Source organism: Mucor mucedo (genome assembly GCF_025094135.1).
Source record: "Mucor mucedo strain NRRL 3635 chromosome Unknown EV154scaffold_230, whole genome shotgun sequence".
NCBI classification, from domain to species: domain Eukaryota; kingdom Fungi; phylum Mucoromycota; class Mucoromycetes; order Mucorales; family Mucoraceae; genus Mucor; species Mucor mucedo.
Window position 1 is genome coordinate 36236 of NW_026252514.1, and position 24186 is coordinate 60421.

Here is a 24186-nt window from a genome sequence, read left to right on the forward strand (position 1 = left end):
AAAACTTATGATAGAGGCAGCTTTATGTCAAAAACTGGTACTTATTATGCAGTTTTTTCATATTTAGTTTGATAAAAAAAAAAGATGCGGTGATTATATTTGAAAGGAACAAAAAATGTAATTGGCTGTAAGAATTGTAATTAGCACTCAATTCCACGATTGCGTGCTTTGACGTCTTGTTGCGAAACATCATTATTGATCAGTGGTACAGCTTTTTTTCAAAAAAAAAATTACATGTGCCTCCTGTCATTCTTTTTCTCTCGCTTTTTTTTCTTTTTTTATTTTCTTTTTTTTTTTTCTTTTTTTTGCTTATATAAACACACAATCATGACACTAATTCTTGACTATGAACATGTCCCATATACCACAAAATTTAAATCATTTGCCAAGAGCATCCCATCCTATCTAAAAAGTTATGTTTCAAATTTGCTACCCGTAATCTACTGGATACATCGTTACAACCTCACTTGGTTAGTTTCTGACGTTATAGCAGGTGTTACAGTTGGTATTGTCGCTGTACCACAAGGCATGGGATATGCAAAAATTGCTAATCTGCCTCCTGTAAGTTAAATAAACCTTCATACAGTTCTTGTATTAACTTTTATTGCTAGCAATATGGACTCTACTCTTCTTTTGTTGGTTTATGTCTATATTTTTTCTTTGGTACATCGAAAGATATAAGTATCGGCCCAACCGCGGTCATGTCGTTACTCGTGGGACAAACTGTGGCTAAAGTTACAGCTACCAATGAATATACCGGTCCACAAGTTGCCGTTGTTCTGGCATTATTTGGTGGATTCATTACACTATTTATTGGACTCGCACGTCTTGGCATTTTAGTAGATTTTATTCCTGGACCTGCTATTGCAGGCTTTATGACCGGTAGTAGCATTACCATTTCAGTTGGACAATGGCCAAAGCTCTTTGGCATCACCAGTGTCGATACGCACGATTCGGCATATTTAGTATTTGGAAATTTCTTTAAATACTTACCTGAAACTCGTCTCGATGCTGCATTTGGTTTGGTTGGCCTTTGCTGGCTTTACACAGTTCGCTGGGGAACTGGTTACCTTGGGAAAAAATACCCACAACACGAAAAGTTATTCTTTTTTGCAAACATCATGCGTAACGGCGTGCTTGTCATATTTGGGACTTTAATTGCATTCCTTATTAATATTGGAAAAGATACCAGCCCAATAAGTATCTTAAAATCAGTGCCAAGCGGATTTACAGCAATGGATGTACCCTCTATTGATATCGGTCTCTTATCCCAAGTATCTGGTACTTTACCTTCCGTCGTCATTATTTTAATCCTGGAGCACGTTGCAATTGCTAAATCATTTGGTCGAATTAACAATTACAAGATTGATGCTGATCAAGAAATTATTGCTATCGGTGCTGCCAACGTTATTGGAAGCTTTTTTGGTACATACAATAATATATCATTGATGATAATGCATTAACTTATTTTGTAACTGCAGGCGCATATCCTAACACAGGATCATTTTCGAGAACGGCTATCAATGCAAGAAGTGGAAGTAGAACACCGTTGTCTGGCGTATTTTCGGCTCTTGTTGTCTTATTATGTCTCTATGCATTAACCCCAGTATTCTACTATATTCCGGATGCTATTCTTTCTGCTGTCATTATTCATGCCGTAGCTGACCTTGTGTCAGGGCCAAAATTCTTACGCCAATTATTTCGTGTGAATCCTTTTGAATTATTTACATTTATAGCAGCTGTTTTGATTACGTTTTTTACAAGTGTAGAATACGGTATTTATGTATCTGTTGGACTTTCCATTGTTGTCATGTTGCTTCGAATCGCTAGACCTCGGTATGCGGTATTAGGTCGTATACCCGTTCAACCTTCCACTACTTATTACAGCCAAAATGAAAAAGAAGTTATAATCGATAAGAAACAAGATCAGACCGCTGAAAACTGGATCTATGTCAAAAATGATCATCAAGCCTTTAGTCAATTAGTCCAACCACCACCAGATGGAGTCGTTATATTTCGTTTTGATGAATCTCTTACATACCCAAACGCAGGATTTATCTCTGATAAAATTATGCATTATATCCAAGATACATTTCATTCCGGTACGCCACCTCCAACAAACAAAGGTGAAAGAGCATGGAACGATCGCAGGCCTTTATTTCAGACTACGGCTGTTGACCAAGAGACCGACTTGAATCGTATTTACGCTGTCGTATTGGACTGCTCGGCTATAAATCATTTAGATTCCACAGGTGTACAAACGCTACTTGACCTTAAGTTATCTGTAGATCGATTTGCAGGTTATGAGGTTGAGTGGCATTTTTCAAATATAGGTAGTCAAAGTATTCGTAATACATTGATTACAAGCGGATTTGGAAGTCAAGCAGGACGTGGCCCACGTACAGGCGAGCTGTTACCGGTTGTGCCAGTCTATCGCGATGGTCCCCAAAGTGTGGATAATTCCTCAAAATCTACTATAGAAATGAATGAGCAAATCTCAAGCAAAGATGAAGAGAAAGCATATGCCACACATTTTGATCGGGGCCTTCCAGTTGACCGATACCCTTTTTTCCACTGGGATCTAGAAGATGCTGTTCGCGCAGCTTCTCGTGCTAAATTTTAATGTATTATATTGTAAATGTTTATTTTAATACAATTGTCTATTTGTTGTTCATAAGCTCTCAATGTTTTTTGTTTTGTTTTTTTTTGTTTTTTTATTTGTTGGTTCCTTAAACTAAAAAGTAGATAAGGGTAAAGCAGAATATGCCAGAGTAAGCGGGTATACAATAGCAATTGTTTTATGCAAGTGCACATTGTTTTGTTTCAAGGTTAAAAATGGCTTGAACTAAGTATTTGCTACCAGCTAACTCCAGATTATAACTGCCAGATTGTTGATCTTGGGTCATGTTACCGAATTGAACTTTACTAGTTCCTTCATCAGAACAAAAATCGCCCAATTCAACAGTAATACCACTTTGGGTGGGAATTTCCCAAGCGTCACCTCTGGGATCGGTTAATATGTCTTGAATTTCGTGAGAGAAAATAGTGATGGCAGCATCCATTGCAGGTGAGTTGTTTGGTGAAGTGTTTCTATTCACTGTAGGAATACATGACTCAGGACATGCACCTGGATAGCCAATATACATATATTGAAACTCGTCGCTCCAACTGTTGTAACCACAATTGGTTTTGCAAAAATCTGCATCTTGGACATTAGCTGCTCCCATGATAATATAAAGACCACTGTTGTCTAAACGATTGGTTGGTGAAAGATAACCTGAATTGACTGCATCTAAAACAATTTGTTTATGAATGGTGGTAGTCAAGTTAAGAGAATGACTCCCGGCGTCATTAACTGCTGCTGCCAAATTAAGGGGTCCTGTAACTGCTTTTCCGTTACCATCAGTATATTGTTTTACTGTAAAAAAATGGGCTTAGATTCTCGAAATTAGAAGAAGAAAAAAAAACTGTCTTACAAAGATTGAACCATGGACTGATTGAAATATGGTCAATGAAATGCATAAAAGTTGTTTGTTCTTGCTGACTCTGTGGGGAAGACCAGTTACCGTAAAAGATAATGTATACTGAATATAATTAATAATAGTCAAAACACTAGATATATTAAATGTATTACCATTTACTTTATCATGTAGAATACTGCCTCCGGCGTTTTTAAAAGTACTTCCATATTGATTAATGGTATCCGAAGCGCCTGCACCATTGGTTACAGTTTGCTGGGCACTAACAGTAAAGACCGATACAAGAGCAGCAAACAAAGTTAGTAATTTCATTTCGTATGAAGGAAAAGGGGGACAGAAATAAAAACAATCAAACAGGTCTAAAAAGCGGACCCCACTCAATGAGTTTGAAATATCTAATAAAGGTAATTATAGAATTAGCACTTTTAATTCAGACAAATGAAAAAATGTTATTTTTAGACGAGCTCAAAACTAAATTCAGAAATATGATAATAAAAAATTCACTTTTCTTAGGGACAGCCAAAGTGCAGTAGATGTATACAGATATTTTCAGACAGAAATTTAGTCGAAAGAGACCAATCGAAAAATAGTCGATAATATTAGATTTTTGGTTGTTCATTTTTTTAAAAAAAAAATATTGGAAATGGAATCTTGGTCACCCCATTTACAGAAATGGAATGAACATTGGGCAAAATAAATTACAACGGCCCTAAAGCCTGTCACTGAAATTACAAGTAAACTGAAGCGATCTACAGTTGCTTCTCTATAAAAAAAGGCAAAGCTTCATAAAAGTATAAATACGTTATTGGTTTTCTCTCTACTCGAAATTTCAAGAAGCAGGTTTGCAGAATGTACTGAAAAAAGTTGTTTTAAATTATACAAAATGAATGAATATAAGACAACATTTTACTGCCCAATCTGTGAAGCACGTCTGGAGAGCTAAAAGGCCGTTGTAAAGCCCCTCCCACAAAGGGCCAATATGCCCATGTAAAATATAATGGTTTGCTAAGGCAGTTGAAAAAAATCTTTAATGTGAAGCTCAATCTTGGCTAATTTATCTTTCAAGGTGTATTAACAAAACTGTCTATCAACAAAGCGGTAAAGACTACAGATTCGTGACAAAGCAGCTATTTCAAGTTTTAATAAAACTTTGATAAGCTTGAGAAGTCCTGGTAGCCAACCATATCTTCATAATAATAAACAACATATAAACACAAGCGATCTTATACTTTTTGATTCGAAAAAAAAAAAAAAAAAAAAAAAAAGCTATGGGTGAGGTCTACTTGTGTGACTAGTAAAGTAATAGAAACACACGGTGATACATTGCAAACTGTAAAATATATTTAAACCAAAACGAAATTAAATGAAAACAAGCCTTTTACACCCCAATCAGGTTATAAGTGGTAACAGATTCTAATAGTCAATATTTAGTTATTATAGTAATAAGAAAGAGCTTTTAGTAAGACGAATTTATAAAGCCAATAAACAATTCGATTACCTATTCAGCATTGGTCTGAATCAATTTTTGAATTTATCCAAAATTGGTTTTTATTTGTCTGCTTAACACGATATGTTTTCTTTTACTATAAATGCGGGAGGCGTAACTATGCCAATTTGTTTTTCTTTTATGTGTCCTTTCTTTTTTTAATATACTGTTGCTATATACACACGAATCCCCTTGAAAGTTACAAATATAGAAACATGATTTTTTTTCCCGCCAGCATTCAAAGGAGTGTACAACTGGATATTGTTGGTGTGAGTATAATGAGGAGAAAAAGAGAAAAGAGAGAGAGAAGAGAAAGAAAGAGAGCAAAAGAGAAAGAGAGAGAGAGAGAGAAAGCGAGATGGAGGGGGGTTGTATATAAAAGCAGTGATTTCTCAACATGTAAATAAAGGAGTTGTTAACCAAGAGTGTATTCCCCTATATTTTATACATCCTTTTTTTTTTTTTTTTGTATTCTTGTTCTTTCTTTTCTCTTTTCCTTCTTTTATTTTAAAATGGTTTCTACACATCCTCGTGGGTCTATGGGACATTCTTCTAGTAAATCAAGAAAAAGAACCTCTTTACGTAGACTGTCCGAAAAGACAATAATAACAACACCAGCATCAGTTCAAGAAAAGCAGCGTTCAAGATCTGTTTCTGCAGGTACAATCCAACAGACTATTATACAACAACCTTCTACTCCAGCTGTTGTTGAAATGCCTCGATTATCCATTGCAGACCGATTCATGTCTGGTCCTATACCTTCTGTTCCTCAACCATCACCTTCAATCTCAATCACTACTTCACTTGCATTATCAAACTCGACTTGCTCAGAGATGGTGGTGAATAGTAGATTATCTGTAGCCGATCGATTTATGAATAACAATAATAATAGTAACAATAATTCGTACAATTATTCAACAAGACCTTTAGAACCTATGCCTGGTAGACTAACTATTGCTGATGCATTTATGAAAATGGATGGATCACGTGATAGAGCCTCATCATTTAATGAGCTTGAATCAAGTCGATATTCTAATAAATCAATGCATCCGCTTGAAGAACAAACATTGTTTGACGAATCGTCACAATATCTTAACCTGGATTTAACAATTTTACCACCAGCATCATCATCGTCGAGCTCAGTTTTAAAAAATAAGCCTTGGGGAAGCCAGGACACATTAGTTCACCATTATCCTCAAGAAAGAAAAAAACCAATTTATGCACAGTTCATTGAATCTGAAAAGAATGCCACCATATCTGATAACAGATCTTTTTCTTTGGATTATAATGACTCTCCTGATCATGCAATGAGTGATGATCTTTCAACAAAACATGGTTACGACGATTATGACGATATTGATATTGGTTACGACAAGCATTATGGACATGAAAGACAATGGAGTTATGAAGAAGAAGAGGAAGAGGAAGAAGAAGAGCCAATACCAAGTCCAGCCGTTTCAACCACAAAATTAAAGAAAGTTACACCTCCGCCTCCACCTCCACCTCCACCTGCTCCTGCTGCACCACAGATAATAGATATTGAACAACAACCCTTAGATGACTATGATAACAATGCAAGAGGATTTTGGGTCGGTTGCTGCTTTGTGAGTTGTGGTCAAAGGCCAAGTAGACAAACAATTGAACAACGTCAAAAACAACGTCGTGAAAAAGAAATAGATGATGACATTCGACCAAAGAATCGAGGATTCGGTAGAAGAGGATGGGTTTTTTGCACATTTTTAAGTTTGTTAGTGTTCATATTGATTACATATTTCTTGTGGCCTCGCACGCCTCTAATGCGTATTGAAGGCGCTTCGTTGACCTTACCAGCAAAAATAACTGAAACAAGACAAGGTGTGATGGTCGGAAATGTCGCATTCGAAAGTGAATGGATGGTAAATATCACTGTGGACAACAGACAAAATCATATTCCGACACGTCTCGTCCAAGTACAAGTGTTAGCAAAAGACGCTTTAACTGGTTTAGTCATTGGAAAAGGATTAAGAAATGATGATCCTAACCCTGAACATATCATTTTGGCCCCAAATACAATTTCAACTATTCAAATACCAATTCACGTGGATTATCAAGCACGGGATAGCACTGATACTACTTTTGTTGATCTCAGTAAAGCTTGTTCACCTCAGCAGTTAATCCCTTTTAATTCTCCTGATCTTCAAACAACAACGAGAGAAGCCTTGCCATTACACTTTTGGATCACTTTACATTTCTTTGGTTTAGATTGGTTAGGCTATAAACCAACTGTCATTGCAGCTCCAGCAACTGGTGGGTTTGCCTGCCCGCAGTCTTGATTATTTATTGATATATTATTAAAAATACATGTAAAGAAACATCCCCTCTCTATCTCTCTCGATTTTTTTTTATTTATGCAGGCTCTCTCTTGCACACAACATTTCTATCTTTTTATCTCTATCATCCTTTTTTTCCCCCTTGTGTCTTTTTTTACTGGTGGGTAAAATTATTAATTCCTAATAATAATAATAATAATAATAATAATAATAATACTAATATAATAATAATAAAATATTTACTTGTACGAAGCCATACACATGTATTGTTTTTTGGTAAAAATACGGTATCAAATTGAAAAAAAAAAAAAAAAAAAAAAAAAAAAAAAAAAAAAAAAGCATGCGTATGTTACTAAAGGAGTGAAGACAGGGGCAGATTAGTTGGAATCGTAAAAATTTATTTTAGAGGTAGTAATTGTTTATAAGTAGTCTTATTTTTGACATTTTCCAATTTCTCGTTAATCCATCCCTTAATGCTGTATAAAGAAGAGTGGCCAGTTTTACCTTCTACGGCTTTAAAGAAAGATATCTTTGAATTGATACGAATAAGAAATTCAATTGCATTGAGATAGCTTATACAAAGAGGTCGACCAGCATCGTCACCTAAACTGTCTTTGAATAAGTTTTCCAAAGTCAAATATTCAGGCCCCTTTCGAACATGATCTAAACTCTTGTCCCATGCAACATCATCTTCAAGAAGGCTGTAAACGGAATCGATTACTGGGAAAGATTTACTTGGGTTGTACAAGCTAGTTATTATATGGTTTAGGTTCTTCTCGTAAAGTTCCCGGTAGGATGGTATATTCAATAGTGCAACCATTAGAGGTCTTAATTGAGCACCGCCATAACTATTATAATCTCCTACTGCAATTGCCTTCATATTGACTGGTCCACTTCCCATAACGTAGTCAAAGTCCCAACTGATAAAAATGAACCTGTTTTGTTCAGGTGATTTGTACAGGAAATAATTGTTGGTATTTTGCTGGTATGCATCCCAAGAACCTTGAATAAACTCTAGTGCCATTCTATATATATAAAAATGTATAAATGATTAACAGTCGTGCAACTTTTCCTATTTCTGTATATCTTACCCAACCAAAAACCCTTCAACATCAATTTGTTGTTCCCATAAAGGCTTAGTAGCTTCGATCGCAGATCTATTATTTCCTTTTTGAAATTCAATTTGATCTCGGATAAACTTTGTGAAGACAATCAAATCAGAGAAATCGTTTTTAACTCCTTGAGCGGGATTCTCTGCGACAGAATAAGCAGAAGAGTCATACAAAGCAGGATTGTCTCCCTTGTATGAAAGGTCAGCTCGGTTTTCATCTTTTTTACCTCCCTCTCCTTCATATAAAAGTCCGTTGGAATAGCTTTTAATATCACCAGATCCGAATGTATTAGCCAACCAGGTATCATCGTATTTTTCCAAAAGCGAAAATAAACCAATAGCACGGTCGTTGATAAAAACTCTACACATGTTTTTTGTAAGTACGAATAAAGAAATAATTAATAAATGTTGCGTTACCTGACATGAGATGCTCTTGAACAAGGTTGGTTAGCTGCATAAATCATTTCGGTTGCTAAGTACTCCCGCATGTAACTAGGATCACTGACAGTAGTACGCAACTTAAGCTTACGATAACCGCCTAAGTTCCCTCCTTTTTTTGCGAGTTTAATATTATATGCCAATTTGGTAAAAAGTCTAGAGGAACGACCACCAACTTCAAATCCTACATTTGTAAATAACTGGACAGTACTTGTACTATCATTATGTCAGTCATTAATAGATTTTGTAAAAAAGAGCACGTCATTTACCTTATATAGGTCATATTTGAACTGATAGTGATATCATCAAGGTAATTTTTATGAATGTTATCTATCTGACTGAGCTGCGACAATATGAATTGTTGGGATCTCTCCGATAGGGTGAAGTAACTGATTATCAAAATGGCGATTGAAATTCTTGGGGATACTTTCTATCGTGTCAAACGTGACCATAGACTTTGTGTTCCAGTTTCTATTAAAAAACTCATTGACAGTATCGTTTTGAATAGCCCTGCGGCTGAATGGCTCCCGTTCGATGATTTTGGAAGTTCCTTTTTCAATTTTAACGTAGCTGTAGTCAACATTGGATGGAGCTATTCCTTGCCAGAGAATGGGACTTTTGGAGGAAGGCGAGAGTGGGTATACCTTGTTACCAATTATAACGCCAGTATCAGTATTCGGTGAGTTTACAATTACACTATACAAGCTATCTGCCATAACAGTGGCTACATAAATAAGGGCTTAGTATTTCAGCTTTTGTTAAAAAAGTGAACAAAATAACATACCTAGTAAGGCTATATAAAACCCTAGCTTGGTGATAGTATCTGTTTTCATATTTATTTGAAGATAAAATTGAAAAGTTGTAGAATAAAGAAAAAGGCGAAGGAGGTTTTGAAGCTATTTATATAGGCAATAGCTTAGAATAGCTGCATATTACGGAGTCAAAAAATGAAAATGTCTGAGGTTGGTATGACTGTATGATTACTTTTTATTATTATAACGTCATTGATAAATATATACATGTTTCTCTCCTCATGATCCTGTAATTTGTAAGACCACCCAATCCAATCCTTCATATAATCTGTAGGGAAAATATTAACAACTAATTACAAACAGGTTTCATATGAATTACCCTTCTCCTGTTAATGCAGAACAAGCCTATTTGAACACATGAGTCTTTGCTATTTGATTGATCCCTTATTGTCGTACCTGAATATGCCATTGTCTGTCGTGGAATTTACTTAAACCTAATGCTTCCGATATTTTCGCTGCCCCCAAAGAGCCTTTGACGTCTTGTTTATTTGCAAATACAAGTAAGCTGGCATTCTGTAATTGCTATAACGATGACGTTAGAATTAGAAACAGCCCGAGATTTAAATTCTTACATCGCTCTCCATCATCTGATGCAACTCTTGTTTTGCTAAATTGAGTCGATTGATATCTGTACTGTCGATGACCATAATAACTGCCTATGATATATGAATATCGCGTCTTTTTCTTTTTCTTTTTTCTTTACTTGCTTGCAACTCCTTTGCTTACCTTTGTATCTATATAGTATGTCTTCCAAGTACTACGTAATGATTCCTGACCCCCAATGTCCTACAATAAAAAATACCCCTTTTTTTTTTTAATTATCTAAAGTAAAGCTCTTTGTTCTTTCAAACTTTACCCACATGACAAACTTTAAATTTTTATACTCTACTTCTTCCACATTGCTGCCAATAGTGGGCGTGGTTGTTACGACTTGATTCATTAATCTGTACGAGATGAGTACATTATTGAACAATGTTCCAAGCTTTGCGAACTTACAATTTATATAATATTGTTGTTTTGCCAGCATTATCTAAGCCCACGATGATCATTTTGACCTGAGTCTTGGAGAATAGTCGGTTCCATAAATTGCTAAATAAAATGCCCATAATTAAAAAATATTCAAAAAGAAAAAGAGAAGAAGAAGAGCATAAAGATTTATTTTATTAATAGAATAGTCTATATGCGGATAATTATTCATCCATGTTATAAATGCCATTCCAGTAATCCATGATTTCAGATATTCCTTTTCTTTGAAAGGGATCTACTTTAAGCAAATCATCTAAAATGGTCTTAAATACATGGTTTTCTACTTGGTCACGAATTTGAACCTTTAAATGTTGCTTCATGTCATCGTTAAATGTGACAAGGTTTTTAACCTGAGTGGCATCATCAAATAACAATAGACCCCCAGTTGCAACAGTGTATATGACACAGCCAGCAGACCAAAGGTCAGATAATTCACTACCTCCTTTGTTGTAATAAACTATTTCAGGCGCAGTAAAGGAGGTATAAGGTGATTGTAGTGCTACTGGATTTGAACTCGATTGAGCATAGCCAAAATTACCTAGTCTCCAGTCGGTTGCTTTTGTTTCATGGTCGTAATAAAATGCTTTTAAGTCGATAGCTGAATGAATAATTTTGTGGCTGTGTAAAGTTTCTATACTTTTTAAAATGGAGTAGATAGACCAGATTTTGTAGTCTGCATTATGGTGATCAACAAATGTCCATGATGTTCTTTCAAATAATAAATAATAGAGTGAATTTTCGGGTATCATGGGTGATGTAATCCAAATGTACTGATAGCTGAACTCTGGCGTGGGTTTGCAAAGTACAATCGCCCTTTCACTCTTCATTACATAATTCTCTTCGGTGGATGATGAGCAACGTATTATTCCAAACACAGATCGAGTAAATGTATCCAGATTTGCTGAAGAGAAATAGTGAATTGTATGTTTGTGTCCATCATCTGCATCAAATGTACGAATAGCATACCCTTCTTTCAAGTATGTCACCTTTTCCTCTTCATGAGATGTATATACACCACTAAACAAAAACAAAGGTCCTTGAACATCAGGCTCTAATAAGAGTAATTCATCGTCTGAAAGTTCCGCATAGTCAACCTTATCGTTGATGTATGATAATGGTCTGATGTCAGGTCTATTAAGATCACGATATTCATCAGGTACGTTTTTCGTTTCTTGTAAAATGCTACTAGTTTTACTATGGTTAATAGCACCTAAGTATGGCGTTTCCAAAATATCAGGTTGAATAGATAATGGCATGCTATTATAAGACCTTGATGTCGTATTTTTAGCTCGCTTGCTTCTTTTTGTGTAATATAAGAGTCCTGTCACAAGAGCGATGAAAATGAGAATACCAATTACAATACCCGCAATTGCTCCCCCACTTAAATTGCCTACTGGTTCTTCGCTTTCGACACTACCCGGGCTAGTATCTAACATTTGGACATTATAGCCTGCTGTGTCGTTTCCAGAAACATAATAAATTTCATAGGGTTGACTCTCTGATGATGCTTCTGATGATATTAATGCAACAATTGAAATAGGCGAATTATCATTACTTGAGACATTCATTCTTTTATACACGTAAGATCCGTCGAGTGATTGTGAATCGCTTCCAACATCCAGTAGGCCTCTCTTTTCTTTCGAAAATATTTTACCTTCTTTATCATTTTTGACTAAAAAACGATGATTAATACATTCAATAGGCATAATATAAATATATTAATTACCTTCAGTAGGCCTGGTGTCGCTTTCGGTTGATGTTGTAGTTGCAGTTGATTTTTTGCTATTGTCTTCAATTTTGATGGAAAAGAATAAAAGATGAGATTATTTTCATAAAGTTGAATATCAATCGTACCTTTACTAGTGGCTGATGCGGGCTTGGTAGTTGTAGCCTCTCTGAATGTCTGGTGGGACACAGCTGATGTTATGTTAACCGCAGGGATTGTACCATTATAAGATTGTGCGGGGGTGCTCACACTCAAGTCCGGATGACCGTTACTCATTGAAATGTTTTCATATTTCGTTCCAGCAACGTTATGCACTAATAGATCTAATTCCTCTCTTTCTGGATCATATACAGATATGTAATCTATATTATTAAATGATAGCACCTTGCCAACCGTCCCCCGATTTATTCTAAGCTGAGTCTTGAATGTAGTCTGCGCAAAATCCAATTCGCCTAATCTGTACTCGTCGATTGAATTGGCTTGGATGAGAAAGAGATTTTGTGAACCACCTCCGCCGACAGCCAAAACACCAGGACCAGAAATCTCTCTGGATGTGGAGTCACCCAAATGAAAGTCCGTCAAATTGAGTCTATACTGATTATTGTCGGAAACAATATATGCTAAATGCGATGTGTTATTATAACCTCTAATAGGTAAAAATGAAAACAAAGTCGTATTTTGTAATCTGATGCTCGTTTCAGATAATTTGTTGGAACCAAGATGATATATTGTTGATACGGTGGTATCATAAACTTGTTCGGTAGTGTTGACAGTGCCTTTAAATGAGGTTAGTATCGAAACAAAAGGGGCGCGAAAAATTATTGGATTTACTTTTGAAACTAAGATACATGGAATCAGTTTCACTTGCGTATGCACATAATCCTTCAAAAGTGGCATTAGGATGTCCTTCAATGCTAGATAAAGGGATATTATTCTCTACTGTGCCGGCCGTTCTGTAAGTATAGGTATCATTGTTTTTTACAATGAATCTAAATTCCTTGTTGGAATTTCCAGAACAAATAATAGAGCTGGACATACTGTATGAAAGTTATGGGAAAGAAAAAAACAAAGTTTTTTTATTCTCATGAGGCTTTTATAAAATAACAAAACTGGTGGGCTTAGGGATAGGGATGGGATAAGGAAAACTTTGCCACTGTGTGTTACCTTTTAACTGAAAACATGCGTGTAACACTAGTGTAAAAATAGCACTTTGCAAAACAATTGCTTAAACCTAAAAGTAGTCACATTACATAAATCAATTGTTGAGCCAGATGTATCATTTGTAAAGAATACAAAAACACTATATGATGCAGATATTTGTTAGCTGTAGTACTATAATAATGCAATAAATTTTATTTATAACTTTTCGTTTCACATTAATTCAACGTATATTTGAATGAACAGTTCTCCCGTATTAGTAAATTTTAATACGAAACAAGACGCTGAGTGGAGTCTAAGTTAGTGCCGCAGATTTACACAGATTAATACGAACTATCAGGGTTAATTCGATAATGCATAATACGTTTTTTTATAGATAATGTCTACACGGTTATGTGCTTTTTTTATTAAATGGGTATACATATATAAATCACACAAACATTAGCCCGCTTGGTTTTTTTAAAACTGCTGAAGGCTTTTCATTTTGTGATGAATATTTTAATAATAGATATGAAGTTTATCCCGATAAGTGAGAATAATAGGCTATTTATATATTCCATGCAGGAATTGTGATTTTGTCTTTGATGTAGTTGATATTTGGTTTATTCCTCTTAACAATTCTTGAAATATTACCCAAGGTACTTAATTTTTGCAAGCATTTATTATTACCACAGACTTTTGTGGCTATTAAAGGTCCAGAAAATCACTAAAAATCAGGCGATAATACATCATTTAATAAATGTACTTTCTTCGTAGATGCCCCATAAAAAGAAACGTGTGTATAAGTATAAATAATAAACAATGAATTTATTCACTACTATAAATTATTATGTTATCAAATTCCAGAAGTTCTTGCTCGCTTACAAATTGTACGCTTTTTTCTAGTAATGGCTCGTGACTCTTTACAATTGGCACCAACGACGCTGCTTGTGGTGGTTTTTCATCAGCTATTTCTGGTATATTATCGGAATCAGGCACAAGAGCAAGAACGCAAAGACTAGAACATAGTTGAAATAATTTTGTAATATGTTGGCTTGACCAAGTACGTTTTGTAGCCATTGTTAGAGACTTCAAAGACAGTAAATTACCCTCTGGTGGTCGGTGAATAAAATCAAATGATTTGAGAAAACTATCTGCTTGAATATGTATTTGGCAACTCACAACAGAAAGTTCTTCTAAATAAGGACATTTAGCGATCAATTTTCCAAACGTTGTTGCATCTAATGATGTGAAATTTGACTTCTGCCGACCGACTAGTCTAAGTCGGCGTAAGCATAGCTGTTGGTCAGGTTGAAATGGAACTCTAAGCGCATGGTCAGATAATGTGGACCATCCCGATATAGTTAAATTTTCTAATTTGTTACAGTGAAGTATAAGGTATCGGATAATGTTGTCACGTACGCCCAAAATTTTAATTGTCTTGATCAATGAAAGGTGAGGCTGGATAATTTCTTTTAGTTCGAGAAGATTCCATAGAGTCAATGCACCAGAGGTTGTGTGTTCTTTTGTTAAGCATTGTGGATTCAGAGAAATATCTTTCCAAATAGATGGATGATCACAGTATGTTCTTAATCTTTTGCAGGTAAGTCTTGTATTGGAGACATCATATGGTTCAAGTAAAGTAAGAACTTTCCAAACTATTTCAGTTGGCATTGAAAATAAATAAGAGGACATGGCGTATCTAGTTGGGATAAAAAGTAATGAAAATATGCAAATTTGATAGAATTGGCAGTATATATATAATGCTGAGTCGGCTACAGCCGAAACCAAGAGATCAGGAGAGTTGATTATGATACATAGAAGGAGCTGCTCTTCTTAATCAACTCCTTTTAATTACCTGCTGTCATATGAGTATGTTGTACAACAGCAGACAAAAAAAACAATGATATAATGTGTATACAAATCGTTGATTTTAGTATCATGTCCCTTCCGATCGAAGGACGAATAATTTTCCCTTTTGCCAAGATAACGAGAGATAATTACAGGTTTTTTATAGGATATTTTGACAAATTACTGATTCAGTGTAGCTGTCATCTTTAGTTAATGTTTTTAGGTAAATTTATCATACTTGGCTTTGCTGTTTGATTTTATCACCTCATAAATACATTGCAGCTTCTCCTTTTTATGCACAATCTGATCCAAAATATAGGTTCATTCGCATAATATTGATAATGTATACTCAAACATTCAAACTAGAATAATTGTTTACTTGTTTTGGGTTGACAACACTATTTAAACTTCATTAGTCTTACTAAATGGCTAACCAAATATATAGAGTGTCTAGCCTCGTAACTTAATTAAATATTCTTTTTGGTATTTAATCAAAAAAAAAAAAAAAAAAAAAAAAAAAATTCGATTATCCAGACCAAAATAATTTATAGCTTACCAAAATTCTCACAGTACTAAACAAGTTTTAACTCTTTAATATGTGGGATGTTAAAATGTCAAAAAAAAAATGTTGCCAAAGTCAGGGATTTTAATATGGTGGCTTTAGATACCAGTTACGAGCAAATATTTTGGCACAAACAAGCAATAATATAGTCACTATAAGGTATGCTATTAAATTAGCTTTATCATAACTGTGTAATGTCAAGGAACTTTCAGGTCCGGAAGCACCTGAAACTTTTTGTGAAATAGATTTTACTTTTTTCATTTAGCCAGTCTTCTAGGTTTTTTTTTTTTCATATTTTTTGATTTAGAATTCTATGCTAATCTAATGTATACCTTTTCAATAGCACGTTAATTGGTCAAAATACCATTTAAGCACCCCTTACCCACCGGGGTATATATCAGATTCTTGATACTTACGCGTCGCATATCCGGCTTTGCATCAAGTTATTAAGTACTTAAATATGGAATTTAGTATAAGGGGATATAATGAGAGCCGCCAAAAATGATCTTTTTGTTTTTTGCGTGTAGACAATCGTTGGGTAAAATAAAGTTTGAAATATCTGAAGTTAAAATATTGTAATGTACATGTACAAAAACGGAGTCTGAAGCAATTGTGTAATGAGGGGAGAACAATTAACTGTGGGGTCTGGCTTTCCTATCTTTCTTTTTAATATCTGATTATGTCTACAAGACACGCCAGAGTGGCAGACAAAGAATTGAACGATAAACACACAAGAATATTAATAGAGTTACTACGACGAATTGAAAACAAGACATGTGCTGATTGCAAAAAGAAAGGTAACAATTAACTTGTTTGAATCAAGATGATGAAATAACCTTGATTCATTTTGTCTTAGATCCTCGTTGGGCCTCATGGAATTTAGGTATCTTTGTTTGTATTCGTTGCTCGGGTACACATAGATCCTTGGGGACTCATATCAGTAAAGGTAAATAGTGAATTGAGAAAATACGAGTGGGAAAAATTAACCATACAATTGCAGTCAAATCAGTTGACCTTGACACATGGACAGTTGAGCAAATCGAAAACATGATTAAATGGGGTAATCAAAGGGCGAATATGTAAGTGTATTTATAACAATGAGGACGGGCAGAAGTGCTAATGCAAAAACCACAAAAAGTTATTGGGAAGCCAATTTAGATGGTAAACAGCCAACTGATAGCAATATGGATTCTTGGATTCGAGCAAAGTATGAACAAAGGTTATGGGTTAAAAATGATGATTGCTCTGATCTGTCCAAAATTGCAGTGAATTTTGTGGAGGAACAGGTAGTCAAGGGGTACTCTCTAAATTAATACACACTTACAAATATTCATCTGTCTAGAAACAGGATGCAGTTGCTATTGAAGAACAAAAGCCAGTAATTACTCCTGTAGTGAAAGATCTCTCTAAAGAATTCGGCCTTCTTTATCACAATTCAATTAAAAATAGATCAGATGAAAAAAAGGAAGAAAAAAAGGGCATTAACTCGCCTGTCACTAAGGCATCAGTTAAACAACAGAACCAAACAAGCACCTACACAACTAGTCACAAAAAGGTAGATCTACCCACTACAACCACTAGTACAGGCTTCAAAATGGATATGAGCTCATTTCAGCAACAACTGTCGGGTTTATCGTTAGGAAGGCCGTCATCAGGCCTGATTCCTCAAGCACCTCCAGGCAGCAATACATCTTGGACCAATTTCTTAGTTAATCCAAACGGTAATTCCTCCGATGCTACAGAAGGTAGTAGTTTAACTGGAAAATAAACTTAAGACTGTCTATTTTATTATTATTTGAATCTTTAAATGTAACGACTTTTACTCTTTCCATTCTCCAAAATTCAATATCATTGTTATGTGTTACAGACAATACAATTAATAACTGTATTATTAGACGTCCTATAAAAATCTCTGTCTTGCCATATTTATCAGCTACACTTAATAAAATAAATCATTACCGGGTGACTTTTAGAGAGACGCGTTTCCTAAAGTTTTCACACTGTAAAATGCCATCTGTTGATACCAAACTTTTTTTTTCAACTTGACGGAGGGGTGCTAGTCCAAGCTCGAAAGAAACAGGTTCTCAACTTTCAATAATCTTATTTTAGGTTTAAACTACAAATCTCGGAATGCATTTGCCCTGAATTTAAGGTTTATTAAACTCAAATACAACCAATCAAACACCTGAAACATTGCTTTCACGTGATTATCACGTGATTTTTTGTACTATTTAATATTACATTGTGTTTATGTCTTGTTTTAATTTAATATCAAAGCGCGGTTGGTTAAGTCTTAACATTAGAAGTTTATTAATAATCGCTTATTAAAATATTGTATCAAGATCCCATTAATCGGGCAATGTTTGGATACGAATATGAGGATTTGGGGGGTGTGTTGTTAAAAATTAAAGCCTCATAAGGAGTAAAATTAAAAAAAGGGGAAAGGGTTTGTTTGTAAATAATAAAAGTAAATAAAAAGATCAATTTGACAGATTAGCATGATTTCGAATTGAATTTCAGCTAGGCCGTCGGTTTTGCATGAATGGGTTACGAGATGAGAAGTCAGAAAGTCATAGCGTTGGTCAGTGATGATTGGTTGGTGAGGATTTGGAGAGAGATTGAGTGTTATTCGTGTGAGAGCGGATTTGAGTGACGTAATAGTAAGCGGGGGAAAGTGTTGTGCGTAAGAGGGTTTTTTTTTTTTTTTTTTTCCCTGTATATTTTTTTTTTTTTTTTTTTTTTTTTTTTTTTTTACAATGCACAATGCACTATTCCATAATCCACTTGTAGAAGAGAACACCAGGATCGGGTTCATCGACGAAAGTTTCTTGGGTTTTGTGACAGATCTGATCAACGAGGAATAGAATGTTGAGGAGATCGGTCCAGAGAGGTTGCCATTTGATTATTAGATTTTGTTTTTCAGTGATGGACTTGGGCTTGTTAGTTGGGAGTGATTTTAATATTGCGTCGATTGGGTTGATATCATTATGGAATCCACGTTGAATATTTTCCCAGTATGTCTCGGGGATAGCTGGACATATAAGCAAGTGATTTCGACTCATGTGACCGCCACAGTGACAATTCGGCTTTCCACCAGGTAACCAATTCATGCGCCACCTAAGGAGTCGCCTACGTTCTTTTCTAGTCATAGGAATTGTGAGGATTGGATCTATTTTTAAATCAGATCTGCAGCCTTGTATCATCTTTTCCGAAGAATTGATGATGGCGTTAGATCTGTAGGAAGAGATTGTGTGAGTAAGTTTTCTAAAGATGGAGTTGGGAGAGTTATCTTGTTGTAGTGCTTGGAATATTGGATTTTTGTTTTTGATTAGGTTTAGCTTGCTATATCTTGTGTTGGATTGAATAATTTTGTGGATTAATGAATCGGATGGCAGAGAAGCGGAGCGGATTAAGTATTTGGAGTTTAGGGTGTACCATCGTTCGACCATACTTGGAAGATTGACCATAACCCGTAGTGATTTGACAGATGAGTTGGTAAACCCGCCGACAATCATCCGAAGACAGTCATCTTGAAGGCGTTCCAGAGCTGCAAAGTTAGTTGTTTTGAAATTAGATATACACAAACCATATTCGATTTTTGGTCGGATAAATTGCTTGTATATAATGATAGAAAGTAATAAAGAAAAACCATTTGTGCGGGCACCAATTTGATGGATTCGATGCATGCTGTTGTTGACTTTTTGTTTGAGGTTATTGATGAATGCTTGGGTGTCCATTCCAAGGTGGTTGAATTGAAGACCCAGGTATTTCACTGTGGGGGCGGTTGGTAGATCAGTGTTGTATAATGTAAATGTTGTTGAGTATGTTGGAGATGATATGACGGTGCATTTTGTTGGCGACCATCGATATCCATTCAGTAAGGAATGCTCTTCACATAGGTCTAAAAGATGTTGCATTTTATTTGGAGGTGATATCAGGACAACATCATCGGCAAATAATAGGCAGTTGATATCTTGTAGATTATTGGATTGATGAATTTCACTCAATTGTTGAGGAAGCGAGTTGATAAATATAGAGTATAGATGGGGGCTGAGAACGCTGCCTTGTAGTACTCCAGTGATTGGTTGAAATTTATAGGATTGGTGATTTCCATTGATGACTTGTATGTTGACTTGGTCAAATAAATTTTTCAGAATATTTAGTAGTCTAGGATTGCAGTTTTTGTTGTGCATAGTATTCCAGATTGTATTACGTGGGCATTGATCGTATGCTTTTGCAACGTCAAGTGTAATTACTGCTGGAGGGGTGTTGTTGTTGTTGATTTTAAGTCGATGCATTAATTCATCAAGCACTACGGCGTGATCCATGGCAGACAATTTGGGTTTAAACCCTCCTTGCTGTATGCTGATGAAGTTTGTTTGTTGGTATAAATGATCTTGGATGCAATATTCCATGACTTTTCTGAACGTTGATGTCAGGCTGATAGGTCTATAATTGCTGGGCTGTGTTTGATCACCGGCACCTTTATAAATAGGGACAATTTGGGATTGACGCCATATTGCGGGTGTGTATCCAGTAATCCAGCTTATTCGGAATAGGTGGTTTAGTATTGTTGAGGTAGAGTCGATGATGGGTTTGATCATTTCGGATGTGATGTGATCGCTGCCCGGACTCTTTTTATTGGGAAGCCTTTTAATAGCGTTGTAGATATGATTTTCTGTGAAGGGGCAGTCATGAAAATCATAGGTATTAATAGGTTCTGTTGTATTGGTATTAGTATTGTTAGTAGTATTAGTATTATTAGTAGTATGTATTATATTGTTTTGAGGTTGTGGTAGGTTTCTTCCGTCGAATATACCCTCTAGATACTGTGCCATAGAGTCAACAGCATGTTGTGGGCCTTCTTCAGTTGTATACCTATGTGTGTTTTTGTTTTTTGATTGTATTATTCTTTTAACAATTGGAATGGCAGCAGTGGGATCATCATCCAATTTTTCACAAAATTTATGGTATGCTGCTGTGCGCGCTTGTTTGACTTCTTTCTTTAGATCTCGGTCAGCTGCCTTATACCTACTCCACCATAAACCCGATTGGAACCCAATTGATTTACGCCATCGTGTGTAACAGGCTTGTCTAAAGTTTGCTCGGCCTTGTAGGGATTTATTCCAGAACCATTTCCAGTTTTTCGGCCTGTAATCTGCTTCTGTGATAATAGTATCAAGTGAGTAGTAAATTATATTGTATAGTTCTTCAGTAAAGTATTCGATTGTGTCGATATTTTCTTGTTGATTTTCTATAATGGTGGATGAGATATCTGCGATTGTTGCAAGATATGTTTGGTATGCTGTCAATTTGTTGATCAAGTTTTTTTCTTGGATTTGATTTTTGAAAGTGGTAATATATGCAGTTGCTACATCATGGTCGATGAGTCTGTTGATTTTCCATCTTTTTCTTTGTTGTTGTTTGTTTTCTGATTCGGTTGATTTTAAATTATCCCATATAAATGATAAGGTCATCAATTTATGATCGGATCCAAGGATAGCAAGATCATCACGAATATCGAGGGTGGGTTGTTGTAAGTCTTGTGGGCTAAGAAAATAGTCGACAATGCTATTTTCTGTTGTGTTGTTATGTACCTGAAAATTAATTCGTGTATATTTTTGTATTGTAGTTTAGCATTCCAGTTAATGATACCGTAGTCGCGTATAATTTTGCATAATTTTGTTCCCCTAGTGTTCCATCGACTATCACCAGTGACTTTACCCATACGTGCATTGAGATCACCACAGATAATGACATTTGATGATAAAGGAATGGATTCTATAATTTGAATTGCTAGGTTATTTTCTAAGGAAGGTGTGGGGGGTAAGTAGAGACAGTATATTTTTAAGTTATCTATTGTGCAGATAATGTAGTATTCGGATTTTGTTGTATCCACATAAAGTTTTTCATATTTTAGATTGGGTTAATAAATAAGGATATACCCCTTTCATGACGGTAAGAATTAGAGACTGGATGTCCATATTGGTGATATTGAGTCCAGTCAGTTGGTAAATTAGAGGCTGATGGTGGCAGCCAGGTTTCAGTATAAATAATAGGTCGGTGTTTTTACAGTAGAATATAGTAGAGTCAATGGCTTCCTCGCGGAGTTTACCATTGGCGTTTATGCAGCTTATGTTGAGTTTCCTCTTCATAATGCTTCATCCATTTCTGTTGTTTGTTGTTCTGTTGGTAGATTATTATTTTCAGGGTACTTTCATCTTTCTTTTCAGTTGGAGAGGGAGTAGCTGTTTTATTGCTGGCAGTAGTATTGTTTGGTGTGGGTGTATTGGTATTATTTTTTTGTTTATTTGTTTGTTGTTCGAATTTTTTATTCCATTCGGTGATAAAATTTTCATGTTGTTCTGTTGTTATTAATTTTTCCTTTACGAAAAATGCTGCTACGGAGCGAGAGATATGGTTGCGGATGAATGGCAATGCACGGACAATGCGTTCATTATGCTTCTTTTCTGCAAGTTTTGTTTTTTCCTCTATACTAATATCATTGTATTGAGGGTCGGAGATGGTTGAGGGGTTAGTTGGATCGTATTTTTCTATATTTGATACTTTTGATTTCAGGAGCGTGTCTATAAGTTCTTGTTTGTAATTGACATGTACTAATAGCGCTACTACATTTCTGGCTGGGTAGTGGATGTCCAAGATACGGCCATTAATGATTCCTAATTTTTTTAAATTGCTGCGCTGTTGCTTTCGGCTAATTCTTGATTTTGCTGGATAATACACATATGTGTATCCTTGGTTGTCGTTGGTAGGGGCAGTAAATGCTCTAATGGCACCTGCAATGTTAATATTTTTTTTGGGTTTAGTAGTATTGTTTTTTAATTTTTTCTGTACTATATTCTATTTTTTTGTTTTTTCTTTAGTGTTTGTGTTTGACGAATTTTAATCCTTCATAGTTGAGATTGTATGCATGGCATATTTGGATTGCTGATGATCCCTGGTTGTTGGAAAGAGCGGGGAATTCCTCCAATTTGTTTTTTTGTCCGCATCATATTCCCCTTTTTGGTGATGGTGAGTTGTGTTGGTTGTTGGTTGTTGTTGTTGCAGATCATTTAGCATTTATTTTTTGATCGCCGCTTAAATATTTTTCTTTTTGGAGGATGGCATTCTTTTCGTCTAGCTGATTGTATTTGGAGCTTCATGTGCACGGTTTCTTTTAAGTTCCTCCACTTGTTGTTGGAGGGATTTCACCGTTTCCAGTATAGCTTGTAAGGATGCTGTCGTTGTTGTTGTTTTTTTTTGTGTTTTTTGTTGGCGTTGACTTGCCTGCGTGCATTTCCAAGTTATCGTCGCTTTCTATTCATAGTGAGTTTATTTTGTTGCGAAGTCTTTTGGTGGTTGTGTTGTTGGTGCTTCGGTGTGGGGTAAGGTACATCTATGGGGATTGCTCCCGATGCTTTCGCTTGAGTGATTTCATGCTGCATAGATGAAATTGATATTTTTTTGTTGACATGCTGTGCATGAGAACAATGGGTGGGGGTTGCTGGCATTAGTGTTACCAATGTAATAATTGTACCTTTGTTGATACATTTTGGACACGTAATTGAGCTTTTGTATGTTTCAAAGTTTGCTAATGTTACCCGATCAGCTGGGGGGAGGGTATCCATAACAGAAGCGTTCTTCTGTTTAGGAGGTGCCATTGTTGGTTTGATTATTTTATTTTTTTTTGGGTTGGTTTTTTTTTGTTTGTTGAGGGTGGGAATGAATCTTCCAAAAGCAATTTAGAATTCCAGGAGGAATGAAAATAGATTTTTGGTTAATTAAAATATGTGGGCGTTTCGATAGGATAGTTTTTGATTGCTGTAGGTAGGTAGATTAAGAATTGTGAGGAATGTGGCTTGGCTTGCAGGAAAAAAGTGTATAAAAGGGCTGATTTTTTCGCGCGCGACCTTACTCGGTATTACCCTCGCGCGGTTTGGTTAGTGCATTAACATTTAGAAGTTTATTAATAATCGCTTATACAATATTGTATCAAGATCCCATTAATCGGGGCAATGTTTGGATACCGAATATGAGGATTGTGGGGTGTGTGTGTTTAAAACATTAAAGCCCGTCATAAGGAGAGTAAAATTAAAAAAAGGGGAAAGGGTTTGTTTGTAAATAATAAAAGTAATAAAAGATCAATTTGACAGATTTAGCATGATTTCGAATTGATTTCAGCTAGGCCGTCGTTTTGCATGAATGGGTTACGAGATGAGAAGTCAGAAGAAATTCATAGCGTTGGTCAT

General features: G+C 35.5%; 8 protein-coding genes across 8 annotated transcripts; 3 read left to right on the forward strand and 5 right to left on the reverse strand.

Annotated features, from left to right (window-relative positions):
- Positions 1-327: 327 nt before the first annotated feature.
- EV154DRAFT_582560 (sulfate transporter family-domain-containing protein) lies at positions 328-2711 on the forward strand (the record flags this gene model as incomplete). The annotated part of the gene is made up of 3 exons (XM_051606677.1): positions 328-561; positions 612-1425; positions 1482-2711. 3 exons carry the CDS (start codon positions 328-330, stop codon positions 2621-2623), a joined length of 2190 nt encoding a protein of 729 aa, XP_051450710.1. The 3' UTR covers positions 2624-2711.
- Positions 2658-3848, reverse strand: EV154DRAFT_531555 (phosphate-induced protein 1). Its single transcript, XM_051603834.1, has 3 exons — positions 3635-3848; positions 3477-3584; positions 2658-3418 (listed from the first exon to the last, which is right to left on the reverse strand). The coding sequence occupies exons 1-3, from the start codon at positions 3789-3791 to the stop codon at positions 2799-2801; spliced, it is 885 nt and encodes a 294-aa protein (XP_051450711.1). The 5' UTR covers positions 3792-3848; the 3' UTR covers positions 2658-2798.
- Positions 3849-5477: 1629 nt separating this feature from the next.
- On the forward strand, positions 5478-7489 carry EV154DRAFT_474642 (uncharacterized protein; the record flags this gene model as incomplete). Its single annotated transcript, XM_051597964.1, has 2 exons — positions 5478-6443; positions 6495-7489. 2 exons carry the CDS (start codon positions 5478-5480, stop codon positions 7275-7277), a joined length of 1749 nt encoding a protein of 582 aa, XP_051450712.1. The 3' UTR covers positions 7278-7489.
- A 166-nt stretch (positions 7490-7655) lies between these two features.
- EV154DRAFT_531558 (coth protein-domain-containing protein) lies at positions 7656-9675 on the reverse strand. Its single transcript, XM_051603835.1, has 6 exons — positions 9608-9675; positions 9214-9547; positions 9093-9161; positions 8803-9039; positions 8366-8746; positions 7656-8299 (listed from the first exon to the last, which is right to left on the reverse strand). The coding sequence occupies exons 1-6, from the start codon at positions 9654-9656 to the stop codon at positions 7672-7674; spliced, it is 1698 nt and encodes a 565-aa protein (XP_051450713.1). The 5' UTR covers positions 9657-9675; the 3' UTR covers positions 7656-7671.
- Positions 9676-9781: 106 nt separating this feature from the next.
- Positions 9782-10767, reverse strand: EV154DRAFT_531562 (ADP-ribosylation factor family-domain-containing protein). Its single transcript, XM_051603836.1, has 7 exons — positions 10632-10767; positions 10492-10579; positions 10362-10421; positions 10208-10291; positions 10032-10157; positions 9955-9980; positions 9782-9903 (listed from the first exon to the last, which is right to left on the reverse strand). The coding sequence occupies exons 1-7, from the start codon at positions 10739-10741 to the stop codon at positions 9855-9857; spliced, it is 543 nt and encodes a 180-aa protein (XP_051450714.1). The 5' UTR covers positions 10742-10767; the 3' UTR covers positions 9782-9854.
- A 9-nt stretch (positions 10768-10776) lies between these two features.
- On the reverse strand, positions 10777-13504 carry EV154DRAFT_453671 (uncharacterized protein). Its single transcript, XM_051597294.1, has 4 exons — positions 13219-13504; positions 12516-13163; positions 12388-12450; positions 10777-12333 (listed from the first exon to the last, which is right to left on the reverse strand). Exons 1-4 carry the CDS (start codon positions 13421-13423, stop codon positions 10826-10828), a joined length of 2424 nt encoding a protein of 807 aa, XP_051450715.1. The 5' UTR covers positions 13424-13504; the 3' UTR covers positions 10777-10825.
- An 848-nt stretch (positions 13505-14352) lies between these two features.
- On the reverse strand, positions 14353-15219 carry EV154DRAFT_432266 (uncharacterized protein; the record flags this gene model as incomplete). The annotated part of the gene is made up of 1 exon (XM_051596660.1): positions 14353-15219. One exon carries the CDS (start codon positions 15217-15219, stop codon positions 14353-14355), a length of 867 nt encoding a protein of 288 aa, XP_051450716.1.
- Positions 15220-16361: 1142 nt separating this feature from the next.
- Positions 16362-17391, forward strand: EV154DRAFT_140741 (uncharacterized protein). The gene is made up of 4 exons (XM_051594063.1): positions 16362-16734; positions 16794-16883; positions 16938-17016; positions 17076-17391. Exons 1-4 carry the CDS (start codon positions 16617-16619, stop codon positions 17248-17250), a joined length of 462 nt encoding a protein of 153 aa, XP_051450717.1. The 5' UTR covers positions 16362-16616; the 3' UTR covers positions 17251-17391.
- The last annotated feature ends 6795 nt before the right edge of the window (positions 17392-24186 follow it).

Coding starts and splice junctions, on each gene's coding strand:
- EV154DRAFT_531555 (XM_051603834.1), bottom strand. CDS start 3,791: ATGAAATTACTAACTTTGTTTGCTGCTCTTGTATCGGTCTTTACTGTT. Junction 3,585..3,634: donor TCTACATGATAAAGTAAATG/GTAATACATTTA, acceptor AATTATATTCAG/TATACATTATCTTTTACGGT. Junction 3,419..3,476: donor CAGTCCATGGTTCAATCTTT/GTAAGACAGTTT, acceptor ATTTTTTTACAG/TAAAACAATATACTGATGGT.
- EV154DRAFT_531558 (XM_051603835.1), bottom strand. CDS start 9,656: ATGAAAACAGATACTATCACCAAGCTAGGGTTTTATATAGCCTTACTA. Junction 9,162..9,213: donor AATCGCCATTTTGATAATCA/GTTACTTCACCC, acceptor GTCGCAGCTCAG/TCAGATAGATAACATTCATA. Junction 9,040..9,092: donor TCAAATATGACCTATATAAG/GTAAATGACGTG, acceptor ACATAATGATAG/TACAAGTACTGTCCAGTTAT.
- EV154DRAFT_531562 (XM_051603836.1), bottom strand. CDS start 10,741: ATGGGCATTTTATTTAGCAATTTATGGAACCGACTATTCTCCAAGACT. Junction 10,422..10,491: donor ATTTAAAGTTTGTCATGTGG/GTAAAGTTTGAA, acceptor TTTTTATTGTAG/GACATTGGGGGTCAGGAATC. Junction 10,292..10,361: donor CATACTATATAGATACAAAG/GTAAGCAAAGGA, acceptor CATATATCATAG/GCAGTTATTATGGTCATCGA.
- EV154DRAFT_453671 (XM_051597294.1), bottom strand. CDS start 13,423: ATGTCCAGCTCTATTATTTGTTCTGGAAATTCCAACAAGGAATTTAGA. Junction 13,164..13,218: donor CATGTATCTTAGTTTCAAAA/GTAAATCCAATA, acceptor CCTCATTTAAAG/GCACTGTCAACACTACCGAA. Junction 12,334..12,387: donor CGACACCAGGCCTACTGAAG/GTAATTAATATA, acceptor ATCGTTTTTTAG/TCAAAAATGATAAAGAAGGT.
- EV154DRAFT_140741 (XM_051594063.1), top strand. CDS start 16,617: ATGTCTACAAGACACGCCAGAGTGGCAGACAAAGAATTGAACGATAAA. Junction 16,884..16,937: donor GGGGACTCATATCAGTAAAG/GTAAATAGTGAA, acceptor ATACAATTGCAG/TCAAATCAGTTGACCTTGAC. Junction 17,017..17,075: donor GGTAATCAAAGGGCGAATAT/GTAAGTGTATTT, acceptor AACCACAAAAAG/TTATTGGGAAGCCAATTTAG.